Source organism: Callospermophilus lateralis, chromosome 4, assembly GCF_048772815.1.
Source record: "Callospermophilus lateralis isolate mCalLat2 chromosome 4, mCalLat2.hap1, whole genome shotgun sequence".
In the NCBI taxonomy this organism is placed as follows: domain Eukaryota; kingdom Metazoa; phylum Chordata; class Mammalia; order Rodentia; family Sciuridae; genus Callospermophilus; species Callospermophilus lateralis.
The window spans coordinates 606,878-622,420 of NC_135308.1; the positions used below are offsets into that span (position 1 = coordinate 606,878).

At 41.0% G+C, this 15,543-nt stretch overlaps 1 protein-coding gene across 2 annotated transcripts in view; it reads right to left on the minus strand.

Moving 5' to 3' along the window:
* Erich1 (glutamate rich 1) overlaps positions 1–15,543 on the minus strand; it is a 78,348-nt gene that overhangs the window by 11,755 nt on the left and 51,050 nt on the right. For both annotated transcript variants that reach the window (XM_076852237.1, XM_076852238.1), the window contains exon 4: positions 212–676. In XM_076852237.1, coding sequence (XP_076708352.1) covers positions 212–676 — 465 coding nt within the window. The remainder of the gene's footprint in view (positions 1–211; positions 677–15,543) is intronic.

The window sequence follows — 15,543 nt, forward strand, 5'->3', positions numbered from 1 at the left end:
AAGGAGGAACAACCCAGCACAGTAACCTGCTAGTTCTGCTCTCTGGTGGAAAGAATGCAAATTTTCTGATTTTTTCCCTTTGAAACTAATTGTTTACTTTGAATTTTCTAATGCATTTTACACTACAAATGTTTAAGTATTTTACTATATTTGTTTTTTCCTAAATATAAAGTGGATGCTATTATTCAAAGGAAATCAGGAAAAGACATACCATCATAGAAATAAATTTCTTGTGTTGATTTCAGAAAGTTCAGGATGCCCTCTGCCTTTAGACTGTGAATCTCAACGTCTTCCTGGGTGGTGGCCGCATCTTCTTCTTGGCTGGCCTCTGCTGAGGCGGCCTCCTGGCTGTCCTGGACTCCTCGTGTAGCACCCCTCAGGTCGTCCTGCTCACTGCCGCTCTCCTCAGGTTGGTACAGGAAGCTGACACCAGTGGCCCTGGTTACGACGCCAGCTGCTTTCTTCCTTCTAATTTGCCGCTTCTTTTTTAGCTTCCTTTTCTTATTTTTGCTCATTATGGGGCCATCTGTCGGCTGTGGCTGTATTTGTTGTAAAAGATTCTGCTGTTTCTCTAATTCTGGCAGTTCTATATGAACATTATTAGGATTCTTAAATTTTTTCTTTAATTTATGCTTTCTAATTCTTCTTCTTTTTGATTGACCAGGAGGATCATGATCTGTTTTTAAAAAAAATCATATGAAGAGTTTTCAATGTACTTGAACCGTAACAAATGTATTAGGTTAGCGCGGCAGGATGGTACCTGCCCATAATACCAGCGACTCTGGAGGCTGAGGCAGAAGGATTGCAAATTCAAGGCCTGCCTGGGCAATTTAGGGAGATCCTCAAAATAAAAAAATTAAAAGGGCTGGAATGTTGCTCAGTGGTGGAGAGCCCCTGTATTCAATGCCCAGTATTAAAACAAAACAAAGAGAAACAAAACATGTATTAGGTAAATAAATTTTCATTGGGATTTTATAATTTTAGTAGAAAAAGAATCTAAATTACTTGCTTCTGATTCTCAACCTTTCCTCACAATAATTATGCTACCAAGATCCTGGGATTGAGCAGTCTACATATTCCCTCCCCTAAAACAAAGTCACATATAGACATATACACACAGCTGTTACAATTATGACACCTAGAATGTTTTTAAGGATATAAGAGTTGATGTTTATTAGGTGTAAATTTTCATTCTGATAGCCATAGGAAAATTTGCATGAATTTTTGTACTGTTTACATTTTAATAAAAATCATTCAACTTTTTACTTGCAAAAATTAGAAAACAAGCAGTCTTTGGGTACAAAAGTCCTGAGATGTATTATTTGCCAATTTTCCTGATATAAATATTTCCAGTATGACTGACTGCAAACTGCCACTGTGACATCACAGAATGGGAAAAGAGATTCACACCCGAGTCTCATGGGCTGGTGGGAGCAGCACCTCACTTGAAGGGTGCCAGAAGTAGAAAGGAAGGAGGGAGGGCTGGGTTGGGGCTCAAGCGGTAGCACGCTCGCCTGACATGCACAGGGTGCTGGGTTCGATCCTCAGCACCACATAAAAATAAAAAAATAAAGAGATGTTGTGTCCACCGAAAACTAAAAAAAAAATATAAAAAAAATTAAAGGAGGGAGGGACACACCGCTCGATGGGGGTGGGATACAGTGTCAAGAATGGGGCACAGCAATCCAGAAGGGCACACAGTGTCAGCCAGAAGCACCAGTAAGGAGAAATGTGGATGTATAAGTCACTGTTAGCATAAGGAGGGTCTCAGATGAGTGGATCAGGCACAGTTTACAGATGAAGACTCCAACAATCAAGGGTGCATATGCAAAGGAAGAAAGGGTGATGTAAAATCCTGCACACGTGTGCACCCTTGAAGGTCGTCAACCACGCAGAGCTGATCCGTACCGTGTCGTGTGAAGGACACTCATGCCTTCTTCAGGTCCTGTCGGAGCAAGTCAGCCTCTGCAAAGCTAGCCACTGCACTTCGCAGTGGTTGGGTTTTCAGACAACTCTCATTTCTAGGAAGTTCTTGTTCAATTTTCTAAGCCACGTCTTACCCCATGACAGATCCCTATGAGAAATCAAGATTAAGTAATGTACATGAAATTTTTGAAATACTGTATGAAGGCCAGATATTTTTAGATTGAACAAAAACATGTTTTCCTATGATTTCTACTGAGTTTTATACTAATCTCCCTTCTGAAATTAGAATATGTCTAATTTGTCTTCCATGTTAAATTCTTCAAAGCAGCTCTCACAATCACCCAAGTTTTCTCAATAAACTCGAAAGGGAGCCGCCTGGGCAAGTGCTAGGGGACAAAGCTGTGGTCACAGAACACAGTGCTCTTCCCCTGCCTATACATCTCAAGTCAGTATGCAGCCTAACTCCCATCAAGCTGGCTAAGCAGGCACATCATGCACATCATGCTTACATACATGCAATGCATACTTTAATATCCACTGAACTCATCTCTCATCTGACACAGATGCCCCTCTCCAGCTTTGTGTTTTGTGGCATTGTCAGATCAGACACTGTGTGACGGGAATGAATGATGACTAATTCCACTGCTATTTTTGAATGAGAGTTCCCAGTTTTCTCCTGATATACTTAGCAACCGTATCTATGAAACCTACTGCTGTCTCAAACTCAGCAGGAAGCCAAAACTCCTTCTCATAATATCATGATACAGGATTATGGTCCAGCACATAATTAGTGTATTTCATTGCTTTCCTTCAATCACCAATGGATTTTTGAATACAGTATTTCCCAAGGGTAGTCGAAAAATAGTCGACCCTTGAGATGGTCTAGAAAATACTAATATTAAAAAATTTTAATATTAACCTAGGGAACTAGGTTCAGTTTTGGAAAGACAAAAATTTCTTTTTGTTGGTTTCTTTTTAAATAAAAACATACTTTACTTCATTAGTTTGGATGAGAGATTCCACGAGTGTTTCATAACCCCATGGGAAGCCCAGTGGGGGTCAGAAGGAGCACCTTGACACCCACTAAGGAGAGCAGTTGGAAGCAGCTCTGGGACGCTCTCCACGCTCGTCCCTGGCTGGGACAGCTCCTCCAGCCACTGAGCTCACGTCAGTTTCATTCTGTGTGGCTCCTTTTCTCTTTTTAAGGGGTCAGACTGTAATACAAAGGGTTGTCCTATTGAGAATGATCATACTAATAATCTATTTTAAAAAGACTATAAATCAGACCTCAAAAAGTGGACGTGGCAAAAATGCTCTGGAACAATATTTATCAATTCTCTCATATAAATTTGTGTGGGCACTTAATATTAATTTATTTTTATTATTTTACTTATTTTTAAATTTTTTTAGTTGTAGATGAACACAATATCTTTATTTATTTTTTATGTGTTGCTGAGGATGGAACCCAGTGCCTCACATGTGCTAGGCAAGTGCTCTACCACTGAACTACAACCCCAGCCCTATTTTTAAAAAAATCATTTAAAAAAATTTCTATTATTTTACTATTATTTTAATACACCTTTAAAAAGAGTTCAAACCAAGGAACTTAGAACTCACACTCAAAGACAAATTACACACATTGCTCTTTAAAAGTAACATCTCAGAAATACTCAGATGGCTTCACTGTAATGTGTAGGATGAAGTCCAGTGATTCTCTTTCTAGGCTAATAAACGGCATTTCTCTTTCTACAATGAAAAAGTGATAAAAACCTTTGTTTTGTATTGAGCATGATCAAGTGAATAACATGGAAAGAAAACAACATTAATCAAAAACCAAAATCTGTTCAAAAACAGAGCAGTGGAGAAGATAAAATAAATAGAAACCAAAGACCTCATTTTATAAATTCCATTTACATAATGGGACTCAATTTCCATTTTTTTTGGGGGGGCTGGTATCAGGGATTGAACTCAGGGGCACTTGACCACTGAGCCACATCCCCAGTCCAGAACGGGGGGGGGGGTGTGTTAAAGAGATGATTTAAAGGCTACATTCCATGTGTTCTCTGTTGGTGTTGTAATTCACTTGTTAATTTGGGAGACAGTCATTTCTGAGATCTTTTGGTGCCATCCCCAAAGTCTGGGTCACTTTGTTCCTATGATAGGTATAAAGTCGAGGACAGATAACACTGCCTAAAATGGGGAAGAGAAGTAACCCTGTTTCCCTTGAGATTAGGAAAGGGTAGAGATTAGGTAGGAGCATGGATAGAGGAAGAGAAAGAAGCATCTTAAAAAGCACAGCGTGGACTACTGTTATACCACCAGTAAGCCACACCCCCAGCCCTTTAAAAAAAAAGTTTATTTTAAGACAGGTTCTGGCTAGGTCACCCAGGTTGGCCTTGAATAGAAATCCTCCTCCTCACCCTCCCAAGTTGTTGGATTACAGGTGTGTGCTACACACTCCCACTGGCATTTAAAGTACTGCTCTCCATCAATTCACAATAAATTCCCAGTTGGGCTTTGGAGGATGGATGGATAGACATGTGGAAGGAGGGGAAAAAAGCAAAGAAGAAATAAAAGGTTTGATGCTCAATGACCTAGAGATAAACTCAGGCTGTTTTTACGTGAATGTGAGTTCCTCTCTCTTACCAAGACTTCAGCATTATCCCTTTTCAGCCCAGCCACATCCAGCTTTGTCTAGAATTCCTTCTAACCCTTCACAGGCTGCCATTCTCTTCCCAGCCGAGCTCCTGATTAGCTTTCCAGTCAACATGGGCATCACTCCCTGGCCTCCCTCTTTTCTATGCACCAGATGCGCGCCTCCCCCAAGCCCAGCTATCATCATTCCAAGGTTAAGATCTATGTGATTCCTTTGTTCTCCTGTCTGGCCACAGGGAGGATCACAGGGTGCTTGGGTAACCTACTATCCACACTGGACAACGTCAAAGGCAATACCAGTATAGAGTCTTTTGAGCATGAAAGATGGGTAGATAGGGCACTGAGTTATGCTTTATTTATAGCATGTCGGAATAAGGGGGTACAACAGAGTTGTGTGGCTCCAGTGTCGATCAGTGAGCCAGATTCCAGCACCAGTGTGAGATGCAGTGACCAAGGCCTCAGCTCATGGGCTGTGGAGTGGGGACCCCACAGCCTTAACTGTGCTGCAAGCTCCTGGTGGAACCCTGAGTAGGCTGAGCCATGTAGCTCCAAAGAAAGGCCGACACAAAAGGCCCAGCTTCTGGCCCGGGAGAGTCCCTGTCCTCACCCACTTCCCAGGGCAGACACTGATGACTGCCCTGCAGCTTCCCAAGTGTGTGTTTGTTTCTTTTTTTCTTTTTTAAACTCTGTCCACTCCCATCCCATCCACGCTGGGGTTGAACCCAGGGGCTGGCGCACACCAGGCAAGCACTCTACCACTGAACCACCCCATCCCAGCTTCCGAAGTTCTGCCAATGGGCCCAAGCAGTGATGAAGGAAAGAAAAGTAAAGAAAGCTTAGCTTTTTAGATGCCAGGAAGGTCCCTGCAGACACAGAGTCAAGGAAAAAGGACACCTAAAGCTTTATTTAGACAACTGAAAGCCCCTCTCTGGTTCTTCCTTCCTACTGAGACCAGCTCTAAGGCACATGTGATCTTGTGAGGCCGCCTAACACTCTGCACTGCATCTCCCAGCTCCCTTCTCAAGTGACTTGCTCCAGTGTTTGGAGGCATATAACTCAATTCTTCACACCAAGAAAATGAAATCTACAGGAAAATGGGCACTTGGAAAGCAAGGATGGAATTTACACAGAGGTCTGGCTACTTACAATCTGAGAAGCACACAGTTTGAAGACTCCCCAAAACACACCTCCCAGACATGCTAATTTTAAAAATAATCTAAATTTGTCAAAATTCTCTGAGATACTAATCATCACCTACATTCTGATGAAATGCTGGAGTAAGAAGCTAGCTGTACCATGTTACAATATAACAGGCTCCAGTTACAGAGATGATTTAGCTTTTAGTTCCCAATGACATTGAAAAATACATGGAATCTTAATAGTATAAAAAAGAAGTTGGGTTAAAACACAAGTCTAGACACTGACTTTTTCATGATTTTAAATGTGGATGCCTGGTGGAAATTAGAAACCATCACGGGAAAGACTGACTTGTCATCAGAAGTGAAGTTGTACATATCTGTTGTGAGCTAAATATTTACTTTATAAATACTTAATATGGATGTAGTCACATATATATTACCGAATCCTTTTTAAAACGATGAGTTCTGTAACAGGGTTCATCTAGGCCCTGCCTCTATCCGCTGTGGCTTGGAAACTTACTCTTTCCCCACTGTCTCCTCCTGATCTTCTCGCCTCTGACCTTCTCGGACCTTCTCCCAGCCCGATCTTCTGTTCCCTCATCTTTTCTTTCCTAATCTCATTTTCTCTGAATCACCTCTTTAAAAGCCCCCAGTTTCTGCTGATGGGCAGAACCCCAGCCTTTGGGACAGGAGTCCCCTGTGTTTCCCCTTTGCTAGCAAATCAACCTTTTTGCCCCGCTTTTCCTTAAGACTATGTCCTCATTATTGGGTTGGCATCAGAGACAAGAACAGAGTTCCTCCTGAACAGACACCGCACAGAAGAAAACAAGCAGTCGACAAATACATGAAAAAGTGCTCAACGTCTCTAGCAATTAGAGAAACGCAAATCAAAGCCACTCTAAGATTTCATCTCTCCTGTAGAATGGCAGCTATCAAGAATACAAGCAACAATAAACGTTGGCGAGGATGTGGGGAAACGGCACACTCATACATTGTTGGTGGGACTGCAAATTGGTGCAAGTATTATAGAAAGCACTATGGAGATTCCTCAGAAAACTTGGAATGGAACCACCATTTGACCCAGCTATCCCACTCCTCAGTTATACCCAAATGTCTTTAAATCAGCACACGACAGTGACGCAGCCACATCAACGTTTATAGCAGCTCAATTCACAATTGCTAAACTATGGAACCGATCTAGGTATCCTTCAACAAATGAATGGATAAAGAAAATGTTTTACACACACACACACACACACACACACACACACACAATGGAATATTACTCAGCCTTAAAGAAGAATGAAATGATGGCATTTGCTGGTAAATAAATGGAGCTGGAGAGTATCATGCTAAGCAAAATAAGCCAATCCCACAAAACCAAAGGTTGAATGTTTCTCTGATATGCAGATGCTAATTCACAATAAGCGGGGTGGCTAGGGAAGAAGAGAAGTACTTTGGATTATTTAGAGGGGAGTGAAGGGAAGGGAGGGGGTATGGGAGTATAAAGGATAACAATGAATTGGATATTATTATCCTATATGCATATATGATTGCACAACTGGTGTGAGTCTATATCATGTACAACAAGAATGAGAAATTATACTCCATTTATGCGTGATGGATCAAAATGCCTTTTATTGTCACGTATAACTAATTAGAGTTAATAAAAAAATCTTAAAAAAATTAGTTCTTCCATTTTTTTCCTAAAAAATATTTTGATACTGAAATAATCTTTACCTTTTCTATGTTAGTTTCTAATAGGCTGAAATTACATGTATTCAGGAAATGTGTTCATTTGTCCTGTTTGTATATTTGAGTCTTGAAAACTAATAGACACATAATGGCAGAGTGGGCAGGCAGTGCCTCACTAATAAAACACTCTGATGTGTAGTCTATGAAACACTCACATTTATTTTGCTAATTTTCTATGTTAACTTTCCATAAAATGACCAACAAAGTGACAAGAATTTCATAAGCAATACAATAAAGGATTTAAAAGAGGGCAATAAAGTGCTAAATACCTGAATTAGAATAAAATCATGAAGCAAGCCATTAAATAAAAATTAAAATTAGATGAAGTTAATTTATTTTTAAACTTGAAGAATAGGAAAGTCAAGAAAGTAAAATAGTATAAATGAAGAAAAGACTTGTTCAAATTATTTAATATCAAGGTATAAGTGGCTTAAATAGATTAAACACAGCCTTGAAAAAGGAAGGAAAGGGCAAGGGTGACGTGCAGACTCTCGGGACTCAGCAGACGGGCTGGAGTCTTCTGCAAGGGGACCCAGTGGAGACCTTTCCCAAGCTTCAGAGCAAAGCAGGGCACGCCAGCCTCCTCTCCTCCCCAGACACTGGGCAAGGAGAGAGCGTGTGATGCTCAGCTCCGCACTGACCACAGCCCACCCAGAAGCTAAACTGAGGCACACACACCCTGAGCAAAGGGCACTGGTGAGAGATGGGAGGGCCGACCTGAGGGACAGAAAGTGCAGAACTGTGGCGCCCAGCCACAGAAGTCCTGTCAGGCAAGCCCTCACGGTGAAGCTGACTGGGCGCCATGCTGGGTTTCGGTCCAGTCCTGCAGCAGCAGAGGCAATGGTCCCAGGGACCGGAGCGCTCACAGGTGAGCACCCTCAGGACTGGAATTGTTCAGGAACTGTGTTTTCAACTCTCTATAACAATCCCAAGAGGTTTTTTGTTCAAACCCTTTTCCATTAGGATGTGACTGGATTTTATGGTACTTTTATACGGTTCATCAGTAATTAGGCATAGAGTGTGCCCTAATGCTTCTGGTATTAGATGCCAGACTGACAAACTGCCTTTTTGTTTTGTTCTGGGGAAAAGGCATGACTAACTAATCTGAATGAATACTCACTACCCAAAGTCTGTTTCAGTACTTTTGCTTATGCTTTGACACTCATGTTCCACCTCTTGATTTTCGTATAGATGTCAGACACTATTTACTGTAGGAAAATTTAACTGTCCTAAATTTATGGTTGCTGACTATCTTCTCATATCTAAAACAGTAGCCACATGCTTAAAAACTATTTCTCTGAAAAGCATATACCTGTAATGTTTCCCAAGTATAAGTTTTGATGTTATCTATTTTGAAGAGTTTCTCATTAATTTAGACAAGAGACATCATTCAACATTTCTTTTGAAAAACAGTATTGTATGCTAATAAAAATATATAACATGCAATCAATAAAGTCAATGTCAAGTTCCACTTATTTTCTCCTTTAATGTTAGATCATCTCTCAGGCGATGGTACACACACATGAGCCATTTAAACAAGGAGAATACAGCTCATGCAGAATCAACTCCTAATGAAAGAAGACAACGACAAGTTTGATGCTGACATTTTTCATCCAAAACAAACCAGACCTTTCATAATCATTCTGTCTAAAACCAACCAATCCTTTTGTTTACTAGTAACAGTTTGTTAACTATCAAGCACCCGCTCAAATTTCATGTCCTATCCAAACTCTCCCAATTGCCCAATCCTTTGTGTTCCCATAGCACATGGTCCAGGTACTGATAACAGTTGCTACTTATTGGTAGAAACTGTTTTTTCTTCATACTGACCTACCACCTCTCCATGAATAAGGATCTTACAACTTCTTTTTTCATTCTCCTTCTCTTCTCCCTACCCTTCCTCTTCTTCATTTTTCTTGAAAGGGTAGGATTTATTCAAGTGAGAAGAGACAGAGCTCCTATAGGATGAGAGGAGACGTGACAGAGGCTGCCCATATCTCCGACTTTTGACCTACAAGGTTCCCCACAGACAGCTTAGATTTAGATGCCATAGAAGTAGATATGGAGCAATTACAGGACAATCCTTGCACTCTGAAAGTCAAAAGCAAAAGTTGCTTGTTGGGCTTGGGTTGTGGCTCAGTGGCAGAGCACTTGCCTAGAATGTGTGAGGTACTGAGTTCAATTCTTAGTACGGCATATAAATAATTAAAATAAAGGTTCATTGACAGCTCAAAAATGAATTAAAAAAATTTATTTATCTTCTCCACAAATAACGACTCAATTGTCTTTGGAGCTCAAAGTAATAGCTACCTGTGACCCATTTAAATTTACAGGAGCCGAGTTACTTGTTGATATCCCCATTTACAAAAAGGTATTCTCTTACTCTGGGTTTCTCTCTCCCAATCAGACTGATAAAGATTAAGTTAGGCATGAATACTGGGTGCCCATGATTTTACTGAGAGTCCTTGACAGTGAAGGAGTTGATCTATGTCACACAGCCAGGGATACTACAACCTAAAACAATGCAGTGAGTCTCAGGATTACTAGGAACCCAGAAGCCATGGACCAAAGGGTGCAAGAGAGCCACCTGGTGGAAATGGAGTATAAAGCCATCAGAATATGGTCAGTCATCTCCAAGTAGAAGAGATTTATCAACTTGTCTAACTCAGTGCCTAACTGCTAACCTTTGTGAACACTAGTGTTTCTGAGTAGGCTGTGATTGCCCTGGGATTAAGGACTGACTGAAAATATAAATGCAATGAAATTTACATTGAAAACTCACAGACTCATACAGCTTCCCTGTTTCAAGATTCAGCAGTCTTATGTAAATCCTTCCACCACAGTCCAGCTGCAGGGTCTAACCTTGGACCCTCATGGAGGAATGCCTATCTTATTCATTGTGCCACAGGGAAGTCCTAACATTGAATGCTATGTTTTGGGACAAAGTGCTGTCAGAACACTGGTAAGTGCAATTTCCTTGTTCCTTGACAAGAAGGTTTTCCCCTGCTGGTGTGGGGCTGGGCTATGAGGCAATTTCTGGACTCTTGGTGTCTTTAACTTCTGTAAGGTAATATGCATGTATTACCTCTGGCTTATCATGACTGTTACATGTACCCACTATAAAAGCTATTCTTGCTGCACAATAAAGTAGATGCTGAACCAGTAGACTACTACTGGTTCTCTAAAACCATTTCTGGACGGGTTTTTCTGTGCCTTCAACCTCCCCACTGTTGATGATGGAGGGTTAAGCCCCCCAGCACAGTCTCATTTCTGTACAGTGTCCATGTTGAGTATAACAACTGTATGAATTTTTCCCACACCAGAAAAATTTTCCTTTCATATTTCATGAATAATTTTTAAGAATAAGGAACAGATAGCGATAAAGATATTGTACAAATTCCATGGGAAATCACATGTAACCAGTAAACAAACTTGTATCCCTGCAACAAGTGAGAATAGGTAGGCCTGAGGGAACGACACAAGTCCTATTTAACAAAATGAAAACTACCCTCAGGGCAGAGGGTGCTGCCAGGCCAGGAACCACTTACCTGGAGTCTGCAGAGGGTGGTGGCTGGGAGGCAGCCACCCTTCCATGAGCACTCTCTTGCCCCTAGTACTTGCTAGGAGACGAGATACAATCAGGAAAGAAGCCCTGATGGGTTCTGCCCTGTGAGGCTCAAAGCTGCGTCAGGTCACTCACTGGCCTGCTGATTTGTTCTGTGCCTGTCAAGTGCTTCTGTTCAGTTCCTCACCTTCTATTTTCTCTCTCCTTGCTCTTTTACTTCTTTCTCATGAAATCCCTCGTTATACAGACTAGAAAAATGAGATCCAGATGGCTGAAAGGTAAGTGAGATGGGAAAACATCTCTGTTCTGGCACGTTCTCCCACTTTGCTCTGCTGAATCGTCAGTAGCCATGGGGCGGTCTCTTTTGTCTAAGGACTCTGACGGCTCAGGTCACCAGCAGTTCCGTTCTGTGGATGAGCAGGCCTGGTGACCACACAGCCAGATGAGGCCAGGTGAGAGGCTCTGACACTGAGAAGTGCTGTACGAGTATTCTTTTTGACTTGGACTTTTGAATTGAAGACTAACTTAAAGCTCACTTTTTCAGTTGTGCCCTGGAGAATGTGATGGGCTCTGAGAACCTCAGATTAATTCTCATTCTTTCCTCAAGAGTTCTGTTTTCTTCTTTGGACTATGTTTGTATTTTCTGACATCCTATAGATCTTTCTTCACAATTAGGATTATTACTATAATCATTTTTCCATACTTGAGTGTCTCTTCAGCTTTAGGCAATTTGCACTGTATTTTAAAAAATGATCTCCTGTCTTATTTTCATACCGTCTCATTGTGGAACCTCTATTAGTTGAATACACATTAACCAATATCTAATAAAAGTACTCATAAATCACTCTAGTGAGATCTAAAAACAGTATAGATCTTTGCTAAGATATAAATATTAGTGTAATCCAAATATTTTTGTGAATATGTGCCAACAGTGCTTTGGAATAGGTAAGTGTGATTTAAGAAAACAAGGGGCAATCATGAACAAACTTGTCCTTTTTGACTCTATCCCTTTCTCCTTCCTTCCTCCCTCCCTCAGCAGGCTTAAAAAAATTGTGGAGATTCCACTGATAAGCTATTTCAAAATTAACATATGACCTTCTGCACCCACACAATCTTTACTTATTATGACCATTTTTATTAATTGTATATTAATTTTATACATGATTCTATTAATAGAATTCAACATGATATTTCTACCCATGCATACAACATGACTATACACTTGTTGGCAATTTGTTTTTCTCAGGTATTTTTTACTGGTGCACTATAATTGTTCATAATGGTGGGATTTGTTGCTACATATTTATACATGCACACAATCAATGTATTTCACCAATGTCATTCTCCACTATTTCTCCTCTTTCTGTCCTCCCTCTACCTGGTCCCTTTCCTCTCCTCTACTGACCTCACTTCTATTATCATGAGATGTTTACCCATCTTTATTTTCTTTTGTCCTTTCTAGCTTCCACATTTGAGAGAAAATTTATGGCTCTTGACATTCTGAGTCTAGCTTATTTCCCTTAACATAATGTTCTCAAGTTCCATTCATTTTCCTGTAAATGAAATAATTTCATTCTTCTTTATGGCTGAATGAAGATATATCACCTTTTCTTACATCATTTACCCACTGAGAGACATTTAGGCTGGTTCCATAGTTTGGCTATGTGAATTGTGTTGCTATAAACATGCATGTGCATGTGTCACTATAATACGCTGATTTTAATTCTTTAGGATAAATACAGAAAACTGGTATAGTTGGGTCATATGGTGGTTCCATTTCTGCTTTTTTGAGGAATCTCCATACTGATTTCCATAGTGGTTAGACTAATTCCCAATCCCACCAACAGTGAACTTATTGTTTGTATTCTTGATTGCTGCCATCCTAATTGGAGTGAGAGGATATCTCAGTGTGGTTTTGATTTGCATTTGCCTAATTGCTAAAGATGTCGAACATTTATTCACATATTTGTTGGCTATTTGTATTTCTTCTTTCACAACGTATCTGTTTAATTCATTTCACATTAATTAACTGGGATTTTTTTTTGGTGTTAACTTTTTTGAGCTCTTTATACAGTCTAGATATTAATCCTCTGTCAGAAGAGTAGCCACTAAAGATTTCTCTCCCATTCTGTAGATTCTCTCTTCACGTTATCTTCTTTGTTGTGCAGAAGCTTTGAATTAGATATAATTCCATTTGCTAATTCTTGGTATTAATATCCAGTCTTTTTTGAATAGAGCATTATAGTTGTACATACCAGTTGGGTTCATCCCGACAAGATCATACACGCATGAGATCTAACCCACTCTGTTTCATCCTTGTTCCTCTTCCCTCCCCCTCTCTCCCTCATCTTTCTGTTCCACTCCATTGATCCTCTCCTTGCTTTCCACACACAAAGAAGTGAAATTCCCCGTGGTATATTTATATGTGGACATAAGATTTTGTTAAGTCCATTCTGCATTTTCTCCCCTTTCCCATCCCTCTTCCCTCCCTCTCAACATCCTTCTTCTACTCCAAAGATCTTCCCTATATCTTTATGATATCCTATGACTCTTCCTGCTGTTTCCCTTATTTTGCTCTAGCTTCCAATATGAGAAGCAGTCACTCCAGAAAACATCTGACCCTTGATTTTCTTCATCTGGCTTATTTCACTTAGCATGATGTTCTCCAGTTCTATCCATTTACCAGCAAATGCCTTAATTTCATTCTTCTTTATGGCCAAGTAAAACTCCATTGTGTACATACACACATTTTCCTTATCTATTCATCTGCTGACAGGCATCTGGGCTGATTCCATAATTTGGCTCTTGTGAATTGTGCTGCTATAAACATTGAAGTGGTTGTATCACTGTAGTGATTTTAGTTATTTTGGATAAATACTAAGGAATGGGATACCTGGATATATGGTGGTTCCATTCCTAGTTTTTTGAGGATCCCCACACTCCTTTCCCCAGCCCACATAGCCTTTAATCAAACAAATACCTAATGCTGTGCTAGTTAGCTTAATGGAGACAAGAAAGAATCTGGGTATGGAATACAAGTGCCAACAAGACATCAGACCCTATGAAACAGGTCCAGACTTTTATTTCAACTTGTTGACAGGTGTGAGGCTGTGGAGATCACTGATCCAAACGAAGATGTCTCCATCTTCAATCTACCTCACAGCCACCTCACCTAACAACAAGGAACGACAGGCTTTGACAGAGTTAAATGTTCTGTCTCACTTTAACACATTAATACAAGATTGAAAAACTACCATCTCCGACTTTGCCATATCCTGAGCAAGTGTGAAACACAGAAGCACCGCCTGAGCCAGCACAGGGCTCTACTGGACCTGGCTGTACCCTATTACTCAAAGGAGCTGGAAATTGAGCAACCCATTGTAGCAGTCACCCCAGAATGCTCAGAGCTACGTCTCAAGCTCTTTTCAGCAAAGATAAAAGCTGAACAGTAGCTAAGACAGCATCAGTAAGATCTGAAAACTATCTGCCTTAGATCGAAGGCCTGATTCTGTCAAAACACATTTAAAGGATGGGTGTCTAACTCTTACAGAATGCACATGGGAACTGTGCATTTAGTTCATGCTTTCAACAGCTTGGAGATTAATACCTATTTCAACTGGTGCTTGCTATTGGAATAATAAGCACAATAGCTTTCATACAAATGACTTGGATCCAATGACTCTGTGGCTTAATCCGAGCACAAAGACCCTGTCATGCAGTGAAACACTCTTGTGATTATGAATCAGAAGAGTACTGACACCTGCCTTAAATGCTATTTGTATAAATCATTATTCAACTTTGTTCACCAAATGCTGACTTAGACATGCTCTAGCAAGCACTGGGTCAGGGCACTTCAGGGAGGGAAAAGCTGGCCACACGCACATCTGTGTAAGTTTGCGTATATCCGTTTGGTTGGCACAACAAACACATGTGTGTTAGGCCAGGATTACTGACTCCATAAGGTAGACAGGGAAAAGCCCTGAAGAAGGACCACACAATTAGGAGAGAGACGGGGGAGAAGACATGTCTTTGTCTGTGGGGAGGATGGGTAAGAAGAGTTTGAGAAGGCTGAGATTTCTCCAGGGAGGACGGACCTGATCATAGTGGATGCTGAGCAAAGGCCTGGAAGCAGGAGGCAAAGGGTGGGCAGCAGTCACATGCTATTGATTGGCTAAGGTGTATATTGGAGGGGGAGGGTTGTCAAAGAGGCTGCAGCCTGGGGCAGTGAGTCTAGAAAGACAAACTAGACTCTGCTGAGATCAGATGATGGTGGAGGACACCCCAAAGCCTTTACTGAGCAGTGCACTAACTTGGCAGTAACTGAGAGGCAGGGGAATCCTGGAAGCCCAAGGCAGGCACAGAGGTGGTGGGAGCTGATCAGGTGCCCAGGGGCAAGGTAACATGTCGGGAGCCATTCTCACACGTGACTGGATGACTCCCGGTTAGGGTCTGAGGCGCTCTGGCTGTGTTGGAGCTTTCCGGGCCCTCTCCTATTGAGAGAAC